Raw genomic sequence first — 21,180 nt, 5'->3', positions numbered from 1 at the left:
CCTCGCAAAAACGTTTGTGTTCTTTGCGCAAAACCTTTGCGAGAGAACGCAAGAGCATTGGCAACTTTTTTTCTTCACCATGTCCTTTTAAGGGGCTCCGTATACAGATACCAGGGGCCGCCAAGCTCCAAAAAGGACACAGAAGCATAATAAAAGAGTCCAAAAGAGGAGAAAATGTATATCCCACAAGTTGTATGAATACTTATATGGTGTCTTTTTATCCTTTTGTCATTCTTTGAAAGGAAAAGAGCAGCATTTTTCAAGATATCATCTTTTGTGATGCATGAAAGGAAGTCAGTCAAGGCACCTTTATTTATTTATGAAGCGCTTTTTACAATACAGATTGTATCAAACTCAAAGCAGCTTCACAGTGATAACATGAAAATAATACAACAAAGTTTGTTTCTAGAAGAAAATTGCATCATCGTCCACCTTAAGTAAGGTAGATCAATACCATTGTTGAATGTTAAATGTCCCCAACTAGCAAGCCAAAACTCAAGGCAACAGTGGCAAGGAACCAAAACTCCATCAGGACAGAATGGAGAAAAAACCTTGGGAGAAACCAAGCTCAGTCGGGGCCAGTTCTCCTCTGGCCAACGAACAAACAGTGTATGATTATGATTCAGGCAGCATTACAGGTCAGAAGTCAGATTGGATCAGAACATTCAGAATATTATACAGTTCCATCTGGTTGGAAGTCGGAGTCATCTCGCCGGTATGGAGACGAGTTTGTTGAGGATCAGTGCCGATTGGCTGAAGTGTCGATGAGGTCTTCACAGGGCTGATGAGGCTGGCACTTCAGGGATGCGTTGTGAATGGGTCCAGGCGCAGGTCCACCATCTGATCTGGATACGGCCCGGATCCGGCTGACTTCAAGAAACCTCGGAATAAACAGAAAGACTAACATTAGCGTAGATGCCATTCTTCTTATGATGTACATCAGGTGTTAAAGGAACTGTCCCCGGTTCCGACTGACCTAATCTATGCAGCCTACTAATCATTTAACTGATTTGAATAATAGAAATGTATAATGTTCTATATGAATGCCAGGTAAAAGAGATGCGTTTTTAGTCTAGATTTAAACTGACAGAGTGTGTCTGCTTCCCGGACAATGTTAGGAAGACTGTTCCAGAGTGTAGGTGCTAAATAGGAGAAGGATCTACCGCCTGCAGTTGATTTTGATATTCTAGGTATCATCAACTGGCCAGAATTTTGAGATTGCAGTAGACATGAAGGACTATAATGCGTTAAGAGCTCGCTCAAGTACTGAGGAGATAAACCATTTAGTGTTTTGTAAGTAGTCAGCAATATTTAAAAATGTATACGATGTTTAATAGGGAGCCAATGCAGTGTTGATACAGCGGGGCTAATATGGTCATACTTTCTGGTTCTAGTGAGAACTCCAGCTGCTGTGTTTTGGACCAGCTGTAGTTTGTTTATTAAGCGTGCAGGGCAACCACCCATAAGAGCATTACAATAATCTAGCCTTGGGGTCATGAACGCATGAACTAACTGTTTCGCATTTTTCATTGAAAGCATATGTCGTAATTTAGATATATTTTTAAGATGGAAGAATGCGGTTTTACAGATGCTAGAAACGTGGCTTTCAACTGAAAGATTGGCATCAAAGCCAGTCATACTGGTTCGGAAAGACAGGGTGAGTAAATAATCATTTTTTGTTTGTTTTTCTTTTACATTGCTGGCTAAGGATGCCTTCATACCATTAGCAAAAGGAGAAAAAAATGTCTAATGGTGGTTTGGCGTGAATGTTGAAAGATGCGAATGGATTGTACACCAGCACAGTGCAGTACAGAATACCAAAATATGGAGATGAAGCACTGTACCTGGTCTTATCTCCCAGGGAATGACGTGCAGATTTTGGGAGGGAGAGAGAGAGAGTGAGAGGGAAAACAACACACTGAGAGCACAGTAGAATTTGCATTGAAAAAAAGAACTTGGCTCCATTTGACTTTTTTTTTTTTGTGGTGTGTTTTGTGCAGCATTCTCATGTCAATCACTCCAGCTTGTAGAATATTGCTATGAATCTGAGGTATGTGTCTGTTAATCTCTTTATGATGTATGATCTTTCCTTTGTAATGCTTATTTGTGGGATGGCTGTATATAACACCATTTTTTATACCCGTATTACATAATCGTATACTTAATCCTTTTTTATTCTGAAAAGTTTGATGGATTGTGATCCTGTTTAATAAAGCCAATGGAAATGCTGTTGTTTAAATCATCCTGTTTGGTTAATGCTTACTACTCTATGCATATTGCATTAGAAGATTTTTTATGGGCTGATATTTTATGCACATATCCACTAATATAAAAGAAGTCATTGCATTTATTTATTTTTGTATCTAATCTTGTAGTATTCATATACATATGTATTTCATATTAGACTCTTATGTGGTTCCAATTCCAGTCACTACCTTATACTGTGTTACAAGATTTTGTAATACTTTGCAAATATTGTTGGGTCATTCCACAAAAGGTGTGTTTTGTGTAAACAATGACTATGGAAAAAAAAAGTGCTATTGTAATTTATTTTATTAACAATTAATTGACAATTAAGTGTCTTCTCTTTTGTATGCATTGTTAGTTTGTTTTTGTCAGTATAGGAGATGATCTGAAGGGCAACCTGTTACCATGAACAGTAAACAAATGATATATGAAGAGTGTAGAAATATCAGCATAAAATAATCTTCCTTGTAGTAGGACGGCTGTGACTAAATCAACTGTCAACTTGTTTGTTTGTTTTTAAAGGCACGGTTATGTAAATATATTAACATTTTTTTAGCTTAAGACCGTCTTTTTCTGATAGTTTGGCAAAACTCTTTCTTTTAAAAAATTTAGGCTACTTCAAAAATAGCCTTTTCAAAATAGAAAGCACGCATTTCTTGGAATGAATCATCCATTAAAATATACCTATCTGCAGTCCCGAAGGAGTGAATCTAATGAACCGATTCTTTTTAGTGACTCGAACCCAGACGACGCGACCAGCAGACCTATAGTTCGATTCCCGAGGGAGCGACTCTAAAGAGCCGGTTCTTTTCACTGCGAACAGCGGTTCTTTTCACTCCTGGAGGAGGGAGAACTCGTCTCTAAATCCAGCCACGAATCACGGAGAATGTGCGCGAAATGCTTCACTGCTGTTCTCTGTAACTCCACAGGGCAGATTCTGTATGATATTACTGCACGGACGGGTTTGGGAACGTCGGAGTGACATTGAAGAAGACGCTTTTCTGAAGACCCAAAACCAAACCGAACCTCCCTCTCGAGCTCATCTACAGTCATCATCCGTACATTCTGGACCTGTTACCACTGGACTGGTAGGCTACCACTGACCATTTCACCCTGTGTGGATACTTCTCCAGACCGCAGAGGATTCGCGCAGTTTCCAACGGACTATATTATGACTCATTTTACTTTGCTTGAATGAGTTCTCCATCAATTTTATTTGCTTTGATTTTCGACCATAATACATATTATATTGTTACATTTTTAATTTATCAAATACCAATTAAATAATGACTTTTTAATGCCCGTCCCTTCAAATTTAATATTTTAATGTGTTTTATGAGATGCGTAAAATGGAAACCACTGCGCGTAAATTCACGTCGGATTAACTGTCTCTTCGCATCCCGGCCACATACCCGTGAAAATCTATGGAAGTAGCCGAGTTTGCTTTGAACTTGCTTTAGGCTGGGTGCCGGGAGTGTTTTCTGCGGGACGTAGTGAGGATGCAGTCGGGGATGCGGGCGCTCTGTGCCGGCGGAGGCGCGTCTCTCTGCTGCCTGCTCATGCTGTGGATGATCTACACCCACATCCTGAAAGAAGGCAAGTGTTGAGCATCCCTATATTTGACTTTCCCTATGGTAACCAAATAACCTCATATTTTTCTATGCGTAGGTTTCACCTCTGATTCTGTCCTTATAAAGTTGCTTAACAAAACACAAGTCAGATTTATCCGAGACAAGCTTCTGTGCCTTAACACCCAGGGGAGAAAAGCATAGTGTGTAGGACAGAAACAACTCCTCTGAGAGACCCTGGAGAGCTTGTGACATTATTATGGAAATCTATAGCATAATATGGAGGGCGTGCTTCACAACCCAGAGGAAAATGGTATTGCTTAGGGGTTGCTCGTTCATTGCTCGGGATTTATTGGAGATCTCATTCACTGTATGTAACTTTGTCTCAGAGGTTTCTCCTAAAATTCATTTGAAGAAATCAAATTTGAGACATGCAGTCCGATTGTATAGGTACAAAATAAATGTGGACCACAAATGTAAAGAATTTAATGAGGAATTTTGACGATCTCTGACGGCAGACTTGAGAAATCGGAGTACAGTTTGTGTCATTGTAGAGATTTCTCTTTGAGAAGCAGTTGAGACCTGTGAATTTCCTTTCCTTTGAATGGCTTTTAGGGCTGCATCGTGTATGTCAGAATATTTGTACCGTGAAGCTCATAGGTCATGAAGTTCTTGTCTTCTACTTCTAATGCTGCGAATGATTTGTTCAGGGACCACTGCTTTTGTGTGCATGCATTCGCATCAATGCCTACTGATGTGCATCACACACATGTTTTGTTGCTTGTGTGTGCATGTCTGTCCGGCGTTTCCCTGTGTGTTCTAGAGGTAATGAAGAGGACAGTCATGGTTTGAGTCAGGGGTAAGAATGTGACTCATTTAATAAGCTAACTGGCCTAAAAAGGCACTGGGAGGCATGTCAAACATGGTACAGCGTTTGTGTGCTGATTTGGAAGTTTTGCAGATGGCTGTCAGTGAATGGTTTTTGTAGGGGGGGTTGAGTTAAGATAGGATATAATAAAAGATATTACAGACATTAACACTTCATCTCACGGTGGTGTCTTAGCACGGTAATGCTGCAGATTTATGGGCACCCTGGTGCACAAATCCTCACGCTTAGCACTAAACGTTAGTAGGCGGAAACTGGTGTCTTCTTGTTTGAGGGATCAAACATCCCTTTTAGATCCTCTCAGTTAATGGGCTGAGCTTTATTTGGGCTTCATGGCCTCATAGGGAGGGGAATCTCCTTTGCTAAAATACATTGTGTTCTTCGGACCACCAAGGAGAAACGAGAAATACAAGAGGGCCTGAAATTTTTGCATCACGTCCAGCCACAGAGGCTGATAAATCAGTCATCAAATGTCACTGAATAATTTTACGTTCGTGTTTTACAGGCAAGATGAGAGGATATTTCTGCCATGAAGACTTTGTAATGTTTTTGAGACAGACAGACATCGCTCAAATAGTTTGAAAAGCATCGCTTAAATAATTTGGTCTTGGAAGGATTTGATGTGAATGTTTTGGATTCAGGATTGATGTGCCCCATTAAATTTTATTGTGGACAAAAATATTTACAAAATATTTTGTGTTATGCCAAAGTTTATGCACTAGTATAAAAACATACTTTTTTTTAGATTTTTACATTCTTACTTTTTTTTCTTTCTTTTTTTTGCTATTTAGTGCCATTTTCATGTTTCATGACATGCTCATGACATGCAGACAAATATATATATCGTAGCCACAAATTAAGAATTCATTCTCTCGTTTAAATACATTGTGGCCATAAGTTAAGAGTTCGTTCCCATGACTTATTGATTTGTTCCCTCAGTTTGATTTAACATATCAAGGGAATGAATTAATACAACATGGCCACGATTTACTAAAAAGAGAAAGGAATTAATTCAAGGCCACGATATACATTTCTTCCCCCGCATGTCATGTGCGAGGCTCTGTAATACATTTATGCATTTGTCGTACTTTTATGTGACTTACATTACATTGAAGAAATGTTTTACATATTTCTTTATATAATTTTACATACATCATATGCTTTATATAAGTCGTACATGTTCAGAAGGGTGAGTAAGTATTGACAGAATTTTCATTTCTGGGTGAACTGTCCATTTAAGCGACATGATTTAGTTCAATAGCTGAATGAAATGACAACTTTTGATTGCTGTGATGCTATAGCGTGGTGGCCTTTCATTTCGATAATGATATCCGTGATCCTACTGAAGTTGTGTGTGAGATATTGATCGGCCTTTGTCTCTGTTTGGCTCCGAGTCATTTACAGATGAAAGCATGTGGCATCGAATGAGGCCTTGACCCTTCAAGCACCATAGGCATGTGATGAAAAACCCTCATCGCTCTTGTCCTTTTAATGGCCTTTTAAAAGATCCAGCGTACAGATGCACATTATTATACTACTTTAATCGTGGTAAGATGTAAGTGATACGGAGATGTGTGTGTCTTTGTGAGCCAGCAGCGTGTGTGTTACTGTCGTGATTTAATTATGCCGTCCTCCCAGGCCAGAGCTGTCATCCAGAATCACAACAGAGCTGCTGTGATGACATCACCGATAATGCACAGAGCGTTTTCATCACTGATGCCCAGCGTAAAGAGAGGGACAGTGACGAGATGAGAGATTTACAAGATTAAAATCAATTGTCAGGAGTCCAATTAAAAATTCTCTCTTCTTCCATTCTGGAATTCCCCGGTAAGCTCAGCGCAAAAGATTAGTCGTTTGTTAAATACTGTAGAAAGAAAGGTTCCATTGAGCACTTTCCGCACGACTGAGCGTTCAAACTAATGCCTGTGCGAATTTGATTCAGCTGCTTTTTTGTATGAGATGCAAACAAGCTTCTCTGCATGTGCAGGCTTTTAGGACACAACTTCATGTCACGAATAACGTCTCCCTTTATCAATCAAGTGCTCCAAATGCTGCCCTGCACATCAGAGATACTGCTCGGTTTGGTTAAAGGTGATGTGGGACATTTTTCTGATGTTAAAGCACTTTCTCATTTCTAGCTTAATATGCAGAGACAACTGTAAGCCGCTCTTAGGTTGATTTCAGGGAGTTCTAATAAACCTGGTGAGCTGTCCAGCATTCCCATTCATCTGAAAGGCCGTTGCTCTGGTGGTGTATATGCGGCTTTGACGCTGCTGCCTTTGCTTCAGTTCCAGAATGATTTTCTGAGCCAATCACCTGAGCCATATATGCCTCTGATCGTTCTGTATTAGCCATCTTGCAACAGACAGGGAAAACATAAGTCTGTTTCATGCTGTTAAGAGCCCTGTGAGAAAAATAGGTCACTGGTGAAACATCTACAATAATAGTGAATGCCTACTTTTTAATGGGCGCCACAGGGCTATTAGATTTTAGAATTCAATTTTTTGTTTCAATTTGTCTCTTTCATTTAGTTTGTTCATTGTTCATTTTTTTTTGTTTTGTTTTTTTGTATTTTAGGGCTTCATACCAAAGTTTTTACATGCCACTAGACTTTAAGTTTTATTAAAAATTTCCCATCTATGTTAGTTTTATTTCAGTTAATGCAAATGTTTTAATTTTCTTTTTTAAGCATACAACCTTTTTGTAAACCTTTACAGACCCTATGAAATTAAAATCTGAATTGTGAATTTAACTTAATTGTGGCTTTTAGGTTCCTTAACTTTTAGGGCATCTATGCTAATGTTCTCCAACATGTTTACTTTTTTTTGTAGATATATATACAGTGAGGAAAATAAGTATTTGAACACCCTGCTATTTTGCAAGTTCTTCCACTTGGAAATCATGGAGGGGTCTGAAATTGTCATCGTAGGTGCATGTCCACTGTGATAGACATAATCTTAAAAAAAAAAATCCAGAAATCACAATATATGATTTTTTAACTATTTATTTGTATGATACAGCTGCAAATAAGTATTTGAACACCTGTCTATCATCTAGAATTCTGACCCTCAAAGACCTGTTAGTCTGCCTTTAAAATATCCACCTCCACTCCATTTATTATCCTAAATTAGATGCACCTGTTTGAGGTCGTTAGCTGCATAAAGACACCTGTCCACCCCATACAATCAGTAAGAATCCAACTACTAACATGGCCAAGACCAAAAAGCTGTCCAAAGACACTAGAGACAAAATTGTACACCTCCACAAGGCTGGAAAGGGCTACGGGGAAATTGCCAAGCAGCTTGGTGAAAAAAGGTCCACTGTTGGAGCAATCATTAGAAAATGGAAGAAGCTAAACATGACTGTCAATCTCCCTCGGACTGGGGCTCCATGCAAGATCTCACCTCGTGGGGTCTCAATGATCCTAAGAAAGGTGAGAAATCAGCCCAGAACTACACGGGAGGAGCTGGTCAATGACCTGAAAAGAGCTGGGACCACCGTTTCCAAGGTTACTGTTGGTAATACACTAACCCCCAATTTCCACCGGCTGCGTTACGGCTCCGGCACGGCGGCGGAGTCAATAGGTTTCCATTAAAGTCAATGAGTGTATTTCCACTGAATGCGGTACAGCTGCGTTCCGACTCCGGCGATCCGCAGCCCTCCGGAGCAGATACGCAGAGCTTCTATTTTTGCCGGATGCCGGAGCGCTCCGCAGCACTACAGGGCAGAGTACGCAGGACAGGAAGTCGAGTGACAAAACAGAACAGCAAGAAACAAAATAAAAGATGTTTAATTTTCAAAATAAAATACACCGCGCTCATATTTCCCTACACTACACCTTGAAAACGTCATAATGGGCGGAGACAGGCTTGTTGAAGTTTTAACCCCGTTGACACGATGGATGAAGAAATGCTGATTATTGAGGTACAGAATCAACCCATAATCTATGACCCCTCACATCCTTTTTATAAGGACAACATTAAAAAGGATGCGGCGTGGAAAACTATAGCAGAAGTGATTGGTGTGGATGGTAAGTCACTATTTTTGTCCAAGAAATAAAGATAGAAAGCAAATAGCTAGTTATGTACTCGTAATGAGGAGTTATATAGCTATACAGGTTAAAAACACATTAAATTTTTTAATTAAGTAGCCATTGCAGGATTGTTTGATTAGTTTGATTGTTTATAGAAACTACATATCGCGCGATCACACCAGAATTCGCGAGATTACATGGGGCCTCGTGACGTCAGCTGTCAGTCATGACCGCAGCCGTTCCGCAACAAATCCGGACCTGGTGGGTATTGACGGACGACGGAACACGGAGCTGTCACGCAGCGGAGCCGTTCCGCAGCCGTTCCGCATCTGGTGGAAATTGGGGGTAAGACGTCATGGTTTGAAATCATGCATGGCACGGAAGGTTCCCCTGCTTAAACCAGCACATGTCAAGGCCCGTCTTAAGTTTGCCAATGACCATTTGGATGATCCAGAGGAGTCATGGGAGAAAGTCATGTGGTCAGATGAGACCAAAATAGAACTTTTTGGTCATAATTCCACTAAACGTGTTTGGAGGAAGAAGAATGATGAGTACCATCCCAAGGACACCATCCCTACTGTGAAGCATGGGGGTGGTAGCATCATGCTTTGGGGGTGTTTTTCTGCACATGGGACAGGGCGACTGCACTGTATTAAGGAGAGGATGACCGGGGCCATGTATTGCGAGATTTTGGGGAACAACCTCCTTCCCTCAGTTAGAGCATTGAAGATGGGTCGAGGCTGGGTCTTCCAACATGACAATGACCCGAAGCACACAGCCAGGATAACCAAGGAGTGGCTCTGTAAGAAGCATATCAAGGTTCTGGCGTGGCCTAGCCAGTCTCCAGACCTAAACCCAATAGAGAATCTTTGGAGGGAGCTCAAACTCCGTGTTTCTCAGCGACAGCCCAGAAACCTGACTGATCTAGAGAAGATCTGTGTGGAGGAGTGGGCCAAAATCCCTCCTGCAGTGTGTGCAAACCTGGTGAAAAACTACAGGAAACGTTTGACCTCTGTAATTGCAAACAAAGGCTACTGTACCAAATATTAACATTGATTTTCTCAGGTGTTCAAATACTTATTTGCAGCTGTCATACAAATAAATAGTTAAAAAATCATACATTGTGATTTCTGGATTTTTTTTTTTTTAGATGTCTCTCACAGTGGACATGCACCTACGATGACAATTTCAGACCCCTCCATGATTTCTAAGTGGGAGAACTTGCAAAATAGCAGGGTGTTCAAATACTTATTTTCCTCACTGTATATATTTAAATGTTACAGTCTTTCTCTTCCAGGAAAGAGATTGCCACAAATCATTGATGAGTCATCCTGCACTAGACAGATTTTTGTCCAGTCAGATTGTCCCTCCCCAGTAATTATTGAATAATTGTTCATTGTAGTGACAGCTAAACCCTACTGGCTAATTTTGCGATATGTCCCATCTCAACTTTGGTTACACTTTATTTCAGTAGTCCATTTAAGACATTCTTGTAACTGTAAGTAACTTTGCAACTACAAGTTGACAAACTCGCACTAATTTGCAACTACAAGTCAACTAACTCTCATTCAAGTATTTGTAGACTATTAGTTTAGGGTTAGGTTTAGTAGAATAAGTTGACATTGCTTGAAAAGTTACTTCTAGTCAGTAGAATGTCTGTTAGGGAGCATCAAAATAAAGATATTAAGCAGACAGTCTACTAATACTCTAATAACTGCCAGTTGACATGTATTTGCAAAGTTACTTATAGTTAGTAGAATGTCTAAAGTGGACTATTGAAATAAAGTGTTCCCTAAACTTCTTGTTTCAATAAAAGATGTCAACACAGGACAGAAAACCTAGCTCATGAGGTATTTTCTGGACATATACTCAAGGAGGGTAATTCATCTGTTGATTCTTGGCAGGTGAAATTTCATAACCACCTTTGAAAACCACCAGCAATGATTTAAAATGGCATGATTTGTAGTAGATGTTGTTCCCTGACTGTTATCCAAAAATCCCTTTACAGATGAGAATAAATCATATTAGTAAACTTGTCTATGGCTGTGAGACAGATGGAGGGTGTTTGGCTTAGGAAATGGATTTACTGTACAAGAGAGTGATGTAATAAAAGGACTACAGTGTGCTTTTTAAGACAGGCCCATTACCTGCAACACGTGCTTTGGTCTGTCAGGCCCTTTTGGGGGTTCGGTAACAAAGAAATGTGTGGGTCTCTCCGAGTGGCTGTGAATTCTGCCCTGACAGCTCCCCCACAAAGCGCCACCATTCGTCATGGCACAGACAGGAAATCAAAGTGCGCTTGGCTGTGGGTGTGCACTCTGGGCCAGAGAACAGACAGATGGATGAGCTGTCACCAACATCAGCGCTGCCAGTTTTATTTAACAATACATTTGGAAATGTCAGTGTTCCCTCTGCGGACTTTTCGCCATGCCACCGCCGACACCTTTCGGCTTCCAACGTTAAGCTTGGGTATCAGTGGGTGGAAAGGGAGGTTTCTAATTATAATGCGGCAAAAAGTTCTCAGCACATCCTGCACGAAAGCAAGAATCCAATAGTCTTGTATTTGTTTTTCTAGAGTTCTCAACAGTGTCTCAGAAGAGATTTTTAATATGAACTCAAACATCACATCAAATCCTTCCAAGACCAAATTTATTGAACGATGCTTTTCTCCATCCATCCATCCATCCATCCATCCATCCATCCATCCATCCATCCATCCATCCATCCATCCATCCATCCATCCATCCATCCATCCATCCATCCATCATTATCTATCTATCTATCTATCTATTTGTCTGTCTGTCTGTCTGTCTGTCTGTCTATATATCTGTCTATCTATTTATCTGTCTGTCTGTCTATCTGTCTTTCTGTTCTATTTAATGGTGCACAACCCTGTAGGAGAAACGTCTGTAGGAGAGACAATTGATACCTAATAAAAGATAACTGAGCTGTGAACGAGCAACCTGTGAGCAATAAATTTGTCCTCTGGGATTACTTGGCTGAACCATAAGGTTTGTATTTCTGGTTATTTTTTCACTCTCTCTAAATGCCATTGTTATAATGCTGTGTAGGTGGGCAGGACAGATATGTCATTTCCAGCAGGACAATTTGCAAAATGCGATTTCTTCCTCAACAAAGGGCACCAGCCCCCAGCATGCTGGATGTTAATGATGGTCCGTGTCATAAATTTAGTGGCGAGAAACAACTTGTGCCTCTGTTGGTAATGAAGCTGTAGAACTGAACGAATGTTTATGGAAAACTCAAAAGCTTTTGTAAGGCAAAATCAATTGTGCACATTGTGGCACCCATTTTTTATAGTTTTTCGCTGCTAGGTATATATGAGTTTAATTTATGTCAAATGCCACCCTGCTCTAGTTCGCTGTTCTCTCTCTCTCTTTTAGCTGAGAGGAATTCTGGAGTGTCTAATATACGAAGATGAATGATATGATGTACTGCAGTATTTAACTTCACTGCTGTGAAATGCCGTCTGAGTTTACTATTGTCAGATGTGTGAAGTGTGTGACCCTGGCTTGTTGCTAACTTGTTCAGTTTTTGTTGTAGCCATCCTCATTCCTCTTGAGGTTGACAGTAAATGACATAGATGTTTAAACAGGTTCTTAGAGGGTTAGTATGGGTTAATTAGCTCTTCCGTTCACAATAGAGGAGGTTATGGCCATCTCTATTGCTGAACATAACTGTTAACAGCAAAGACAAACTCTACAGACAGGCAGTTTTGAAATTGCGGCTCAAGCTGCACTCCTTTCCACTCGTACAGTAACAAAGGATTAGCTTGGCTGTCTGTGGACTGAAGAGATGTATTTGATTGAATCTCACGATACCTGTCAAGAACATCATATTCCACCACAGAGAAAGAGAATAGTACATTTTACTTGCATTCACTGTTTCTTTCATGTCATTTGTGGCACACCAAAGAGGATGTTTAAGGAGGATTGTCCTTGTGATGAAAGTGGATTGGGATCATGATCTAAAAAGGATGGAAACAAGCACCATAAAACATTAAGTCTGTGTCTTCTGAGGCAAAAAAAACAATACAATAGCTTTGTGTGAGGAATGGACTGAAATGTAAGTTATTTTCTGAATATCTTGCTTGTCGTGAAAAAAAAGCAAACGGCTAACTAACATCTGTTTGTGTGTACGACGGGAGAAAATTATATGGATAGCAAAATACAATTTATTTAATTTCATTAGACATTTTGCCCTAAACTCTTTACTTCTAACTACTCATAAATCTTTTTGCATTACTGTAGTGATAAAACAAAATTATATATTATTTAAATTGGAATGTTTTTATACTTTATTGCACTGCCTCTGTGCTGATTTTAATATAAAATATTGTATTATAGTATTTTGATACTAAAGCACGTGAAACTTACTGTTACAGTAATGAGAACATAAAAAGAATTACGAAAAACTTCAAAGTGAAATGTTCACACATTAGAGTATTGAAAATCTGATTATTATTATTATCATTATTTTTTACCATCCATTCACCTATTCCCCAAACCGCGCTTGTCCTATGTAGTGTTGCAGTATTGTTGTTGTTATTTTGCATAACAATAATGAATAAATGTGCATAATTATCATTAAAATGTTGCAATGCAAAACAATATTAATTAAAAAAATAATTAATATATACAAAATATATAAAATGTTTTATATAACCTGAACATGTCTTGACAAGATTCATGGCATTCATTCACTCCCATCGTGTTTTAAACCTTTAACACTCCCACTGATTCAAGTGATCGAAACCCAGTGAGAGTTTGCAGTGAAATATTTTGTCTAACCCTTATCTTTTGCTGCAAACTCTAGAAAAAAACGAATGTCTTCTTCCTGTCAGCTGTCCTGTGGTGTTGTGTTTGGAGAGGAGGTGGTGTTTTGAACCGCACTAGCTTTGAGCTTCATGTTCCCTTGCAGTTGTACCTACGTCTTCAGGCTGAAAGTGACACCGCAGACCTGAATCTACTTCCTCTGGGAGAGTATAGAGAAGTATAGAGCTGAGTTTGGTGTCCCCGGTCTCTGCTCTGTGCTGCTCTGTGCCCAGGTGCATGTAGATCCTTATCGTTTGATTCGCTCTGTCGTGTCTGGACTAAACAGGCAGAAAAATCTCCTGTCGTATCAATTAACTTAACAACCTGTGATGGAATGGCTGTCAAGCTTTTGGCACATCAAACCCTCTGACTCTTTTGCTTTCTCGCTTTCTTTCCATCCTGTTTTCTGTGGCTTATCTCCATCCATACCCATTCATCCTCTGACTGTTAAACATGGACAGAACGCTGGTTTTTAAATGCCATGGATGTTCCTGGCCAGCTGTTTTTGTGGATGTGTGTGTCGTTTTGTGGGTGTTTCTTTAATTACGGGCACATCTATGTCCTAGGGGTTGGTTTTTATTAAAATTAATTAAAAAAAATAAATTAACTTTTTTTTCCCCTGTTTGTTATATGAAGGTCACTCTCTCTTGGAAAATGTTTAAAATGTCTTCATTTTCCAAAATGCTTATTATATGCTGATTGAGTGTAATTTTTACCTTTATATTTAAATGATAAAATTGTTTAAAATTATTATTGATATAATTATTCATAAATGAAACAGGACAGTCAAAAGACAGAGTCGAATAAACACTAACAGTTTTATATTTATTAAGAAAAATATTTTTGTCCATTTTTACAGATTAAAACTATTAATTAAAACTCAATTTTACCTCTAATTATTTTTTTAAGTTAGTGTTTTTGGTTTTCAAACGTGAGTGTAGAGCATAATTGAAATAAAATATGAAACTTGATATGTGAACAAAATCAATAAAAAAAAAAACTTTTATCAAATATTTTTATTGCACTTAATTTCCAATCAAGCTCTAATTTCGTCAAGTTCATGTTTATGGCTTTCAGAAATGACAAATACCAGAATCCGTATGTAATGCATGTATATTTGCAGTTGGCAGACAAATCAAATTAACTAGTCTAAGTGTGTAAAGTATGAATTTATTTTCTAACAGACCCAATAGCACCCGTACTTGAAGAAACTCCTCGGTATGAAATGAAACAAAATGAAATGGGGAAAACAGAGAAGCATCAGAGAACTGAAGGAGGGGTTAATTCTCTTATCTAAATTCTGAGCTGTGGAGGATTAATGTGGGCCGTTATGGAAAGAGGTTGTGGCTCTATTTTGGAGGAGGCTGATCAGAGAGAGAGAGAGCGAGCGAGACAGAGAGAGGTGACCTTCAGCATTCTCCATAGTCTTTACAATAATGATGTCTGCTGGGATTTCTCATCTCCACTCAACAAGATGCCCCCATCGTCTTCAAGGTTAAAACAATTTCAATAGACTTTGCATCTGACACGTTCGGCCTGAAATTGCATGTAAGTTTTGCTCTTTGTGTGTAATGTTTCGTATTGTGTTGATGCAAGAGAAAACATTTTGGTACATAAGCGAGAATGGGCTTAAAATTAGTTCCCAATGCAGTGTTTTTAGTCACTTGTCCTTTGGAAAATGTACAAATCTAGTTATATGAACAGCTCCCAGTGTTTTAAAAAATATCGAGGGTTTTCACTGTAGGAATGGGGTTGACTGTCTCTCTATTGCACACTGTGTTCAATTCCTCTGGATTCTTCCATGAAAGGCAGGTGTCTACTCATGCTTGGCTGACCTTAACCTTGTTTTGAAATAGTAATTGTTCAGGCCGCTGGACTGTGAAACCAATTGGTCGTCCTGTAGGGAGTACAAGTTTTGCGTTCAGCATGTCTGTCTTAATCTGCTCAGTCTGTACCAAATGTTGACCAAGCAGTAGCGGCCATCAGCTCTACACTGCTGTCTTTGCATTTCAGTGGGTCAAGTGCAAATGCCACGGGAGGGTGGGTTTGCTGTTTTTGTGCATGTTGGAGTGGGGAGGGTGTAAAATATGATGAAAAGCAATAAGCCGTTCAGCCCTGCAATCAGCAGCCACTTACAGCTAAAATCAAGGCTTAGGCGTTGACGATCAGAGAATATGGTGCATGAATAGAGTTTTATGATTTCTTTTCGGGTTGTCTTTCGTCAAGCCTTGATTAAAGTTGTCCCGATGCAGTGTCACTGCATTTTGGAGACAATAGTTAGCCATTTTGCTTCGTTTTTTTCTTTTCTTTTGGACGATGAGATCTGATTGGCTCTCCGTTCGTTCTGATCGGAGTGAATTATTGCGCCCTTGAAATGAGCTTCCAGTGAAAAGGAATCTTAAAGCTGGAGTCAGTGGTGATTCATCACTGTTCCCGAGTTCTATTACACATATAAAAATCCCCTTTCATCACATCTCTGTTGGCTCTTCAGCAGTATCACATAAGATTAATTAATATTGTAAATCTGCTTTATTACCATTTTTAACAGCCGGATTCATAGTGTTGTACCCGGCCACTTTTCCTTTTTGATCAAACACAAAGAAAGAGCAAAGACAGGAAGTTAATGACTGAGGAAGACGTTTCTTTCTGCCGTGAATTATGACTATGATTATGTATGAGACAGGCTCATGCCTACCCAGACTTTTTGAACTTTTCGTTCTTTCTCTGCAAAGCTTGCTGGTCATTGTGGTACCTTGAATCGAAGTTGTAAGCTTTGCCAGCACACTAAAAGTGTCAAAAATACTCAGCCAAGCATTTACGCTTGTCAGAGAAAGTGTCAAGGGGAAGTGGTCTCTGAGGACATGAGAGAGAGAGATTTTGCTTTTATAAAAAGGCTTGAACAACAATGAACACCTTAAGAGAAGTAAAAAGCTACCAGTTATAAAGAGTGACATTTTAAAATGGTCTCTTCTTGTAAAGACATGATGAGAAACCAAAATGAGAAAATGAGTTTTACCTCTCTCTGATGCTATGCTACCTTGCCTATTCTGGTTTATTTCAGATGTCTAGTAAATTGGTTGTCTTGATATTTTTGGAGAGATCTAGTATTTGTGTAATGCCTGCTACAGACTGTGCGATTTTGGCAATCCTATAAGAAAATTACAAATCACACTGTACGACATGGATCTAATAAACTTGGGTACGACATGTATGTAGACTGTACGATGATGTGCTAGTGGTAAACAAATAGAGCATGATGAATTGCACTTTGGCAATTGTGTTTTTTATGTGCGCTGAAAAAAAGAGGAGGAAGTGAAAGAATATGGACATGGTCATGGCTAGGGAAAAGAGGCCAACTTCACATGCCAATTTTGTAAATGGAGCTTGAGGTAAGTAGCTTTAAGTTTTAGCGTCATGTCGCGTTGATCAATATACCATTTCATTCTGCGTTTTCATTGGCTAGTCAGTAGACGTAGGTCGTAGCAGCCAACACACTGCTACGATGAGAAAGCACCATAAAAGGGGTCCGGTCAGTGGTCCACAGCTTTGTGTGATGCACAGTCAAAATTAAAGTTGTTTCTCAGTGTTAAACTGGGTGTATCCTCTGAGACCGAATCATTGAGTTGAACTAGAGAACCGAATCAGTCTGATTCATGAATCATTCAGACCAGTTTTGTGAGCTTGATCAACCAATTCATTTAAAGTCTCCCTGTAGTCAATAATATTGTCCCTTAAAACCCATTTTTGATCACCAAAATGAAAAAAAAAATCTTCAAGCCTTAAAATAGCTTGAATGTAACTACACCCTTGTTTCATTTAGTATACGCGGCTGCACAAATATGCTATTAGCCCCGCCTCCACTCACACAGCTCACTGATTCACTCGGCCAACTTACTGAGGTAAACGCTGCACAATGGTATCGCTCTTAAAAACGTCGGACACATAACGGTAATTAATATGATTAGCCTTTTGCTTGACTATGTTATTAAACAGCTAATAATGTGTTGCTAATGTTACACAAACTATGTTCCCGTTCGGCATCTCAGAGTCAGACAGCTGCCTTCTAAAAATTATCAGAAACGCTTTGAACAACTCAGAACGTCAGTGGAGAAAGGCATATATATACAATATACATCCATTATATTGCTAAATCTACCTGATTTTTCAATCAACAAAAAAATATACCAGGATAACCTGGCATCTCTCGAGACTCTAGTTCGATGTTAATGAAATGGATGTGAATGAATGAATGCTAAAGCCCACTGGCACATTGACCTGATTGGTTACAATGTAGTTTGTGACGTCAGAAACACCAGCGATTTCAAATCGTAATTTTGAGACTGTCTTTGGTTCACTGCAGTGCAGTTTTAAGGAGAAAATACTCGGCAATGGTGTTGACTTATAAATTTGCACATGGTTTGTCTAAAAGCACATTAAAAACACCACATAGACATATAAACAATATTAAAAACGTGATTTTCATCACAGGGGGACTTTAAAATATCTCTCAGACTCAAAATAATGATTGATTCACAAAATGTCTCATACAGAACTATTGTATGAGTATGACTAAAGAAGATTTGGATAGTTGAGTCAAATGAACCACTTTTATAGTACACAAGTCAAATAAACCACTTTTAAGGTTCTTGTTCACTTTCATTAAATTGATTTACAAATACCTTTGTGTTCCGCAGATGAAAGAAAGTTACACAGGTTTGGAATGACTTGCACAGGAAAACAATGGCCGTGTTCTTTTTTGGGTGTACTGTTCCTTTAAATGTTTTGTTCTATTCACTGAAAGTTGTCCATGTTTATTTCCCTCCTTGACTCCCAGACTGGTACATAACAGTGCACTCAAAGATAGGGTCATTTTAAGGGATATTAAACCTTTATGTTGAAGTTTTAACAAGTTATAACAAGATTTAACCATTGATATCCTTACTTTCAAAGCCATGCTTTCTGAAATGAATGTGTGTGTGTCCTCCACAGGTCAGTTGGCAGTAGGCACATGTGAGATAGTGATGTTGAATAGAGACAGCAGTCAACCCAAGCGCACCATCGCCAGGCAGACAGCCCGCTGTGCCTGCCGGAGAGGACAGATCGCTGGCACCACACGGGCCCGACCAGCATGCGTGGACGGTGAGATGCAGCCCACACACACACACATATATCCGCTCACAGCATGCAACAAGCCACGTCATGTCGTTCAACTTCACTGTTTAATTTGCATTGCATTGTTTTTTTTTTGTCTCGTGTCAAAATCTTGTATCACACAATATAACACAATAGTCAGACTTGCTACATGTAAAGAAATGTTCCTCTCTGCAGTGTGTGCTGTGTCAAAGTCGAGGACGGCTGAGGATCGGTGAAAAGGGAAAGAAAAAATGTAATCTTTGGATTGTTATTGTCACTGTGGTTTAGGAGGAGTATTTGAGCTTGTCTGTTCTGCCGAGCGCCGGATATGGCGGAGGATCTCATGGGGTTGGAAGCTTTCAGCTTTTCTTAGGTTGTAAACCTGAATATGATGGTAGTCGTTGTTTTTGCAGCAAATAAACCCAACTCTCCTGACAGCTGGGGTCGTGTAGCTAGTTTCTTCTGTGCAATGGTGTTTTTGGTAATGCTACAGCTTGAGCTCTTCAACGACACATTAGTAGCACTTTGTGATGGCAAGACCAGAGTAATTAACCAAGAGAGTACCATAATTACAGCTGTGGGAAATTGATTTTTATTGGCTTTCTCTGCTGCCTTCATGCTCCATTAGTAGTGGATCCATTAAAGAAGGACCTGTTGCGTACACACGCACACACACAGACACACAAGCTGTACAATTACAGACAACCCTATGACAGCTGTATAGACAATTAAAGTTTTAAAGAATGTAGAAATTACAATAAAGGTCCATCCATTAGCATCTAGTCAATCTACCTTCTACTTCTCATCTGCTCATCATATCTCCTACATTATAGAGATCAAGGACTATGAAATTTAAAATGGAAATTGATTTTTAAGTGAAAATGTATGAAACCATAAGTCAATGTGATTTCAGCTTAATTTGCATGGAATTGGACACACACACACACACACACACACATAAATATATCTTGTTCAGAAGTATGGGGTCAGATTTGTTTTATTGTTTTTTTAAACTCTCTTATGCTCAATAATGCTGCATTTATTTGTTTATGTTCAATATTGTGAAATATTATTACAATTTAAAATAACTCTTTTCTATTTGAATACAATTTAACATTATCTTTCAGAAATCATGCTGATTATGCTTATCATTCTAATGCTGATTGAAAAAACTTGTGCCGCTTAATATTTTTGTGGAAATATATTAATTATTTTCAGGGTTCTTTGATTAATATAAAGTAAAAAAACAGCATTTTTTTGCTGCACTTTTGATCAATATAATGCATCCTTGTTGAATAAAAATAGTATTTTCTTGTATTAACTTATTAGTTAACTCTCTCTCTCTCTCTCTCTCTCTCTCTCTCTCTCTCTCTCTCTCTCTCTCTCTCTCTCTCTCTCTGAGAAAATGAATGGAAATATATTTCCTGAACCCACAGTGCTGAGAGCGTGTGCGCTCACTCTTGTGCTCTATCCGGTTAGATGTCAGTCTGCAGGTGAGGCTGTGTCTGGCAGATGAGTCCGAGGGGCAGATGGTCAAGGGTCGAGGGAGCGAGGGAGGGCATGCGCGAGTCGGGCCCCTGGAGACGTCTGAATCAGTGTAGGCGTGCTGGAGCCGGCTCAGGTGTTGCATGCACACAGAGAGACAAATTGAGTCATGATGCAGAACAGAGGTACCATGGGAAACGGTGTGTGTGTGTGTGGGTGTGATTCATCCTTTTTTGAAGCTGGACTCCGCTTAAACGCACTGGTCAGTGGGTGGTATCTTTTTTAACATGCTGGGAGGAACAGGAAATTGTTGGCTGCTGCGTGTTTATATTGATTCTTGTTCCACTGCTTTTCTGGGGAGATTTTGCATATTCCTGCCCCATATACAGTGACCCTGAAAGAGAAAGTATTCTTGTTCTATCTATTTGCAAGCAGTTAATGATGAGTGAGTTTGGAGCGGAGGCACACGGCTCCCCAGGAGGCCATGTGTTCACTGGTTGCCTCTACAGCGGAGAGCTCAGCTCAGGAGCCTCATCAGGCTTCACATGAAACAAATAGGGTACGAAAATATCTGCTAAACTCCGTGTGCGCTGAAATCTGCCGGTCTATGCTCCCTGTGTGGCCTAGTTAGAGCACTTCACTGTACCCAATGAGACGTGTGTATTTGCATCTCACATGCATTAATGATAATTAAGGCTATATTCTTATTTTACATTAAAGGCTTGTTTTTAGATCAAGGCTTTAAAGGCAGCGTTGGATCAGCACCTTTACGGTTTTGTTTATACTAGGAGTTTCCATTTTAGGACGATATGAAAAGGGAAACAGATTTTTCTGGAAATTACTGAGGAAAACTGGTTTTGAATATTAGAGAAATCTGTTCTAGTTCTAGGCCAGCAAATAAAGTGCATATATGAGTACTTGTTAAAAGTCAGTACTAGTATGAGTACCAGTTCAAGTCAGTAGTCATTACTAGTATGTCATGTGTACCAATTCAAA

The 21,180-nt window shown here is 39.4% G+C and overlaps 1 protein-coding gene across 1 annotated transcript in view; it reads left to right on the top strand.

Annotated features, from left to right (window-relative positions):
• The first annotated feature begins 287 nt into the window (after positions 1 to 287).
• The window catches only part of tafa5l (TAFA chemokine like family member 5, like), a 48,597-nt gene continuing 27,704 nt past the window's right edge, over positions 288 to 21,180 (top strand). The window contains exons 1-3 of the mRNA XM_084087885.1: positions 288 to 3,335; positions 3,708 to 3,843; positions 18,556 to 18,705. Of these exons, the coding sequence (XP_083944011.1) occupies positions 3,189 to 3,335; positions 3,708 to 3,843; positions 18,556 to 18,705 (433 nt within the window). The 5' untranslated portion in view covers positions 288 to 3,188. The remainder of the gene's footprint in view (positions 3,336 to 3,707; positions 3,844 to 18,555; positions 18,706 to 21,180) is intronic.

The sequence above is a fragment of the Abramis brama genome (assembly GCF_963993115.1).
Source record: "Abramis brama genome assembly, chromosome: 16".
In the NCBI taxonomy this organism is placed as follows: Eukaryota; Metazoa; Chordata; class Actinopteri; order Cypriniformes; family Leuciscidae; genus Abramis; species Abramis brama.
This window is presented reverse-complemented; position numbering and strand designations above follow the sequence as displayed.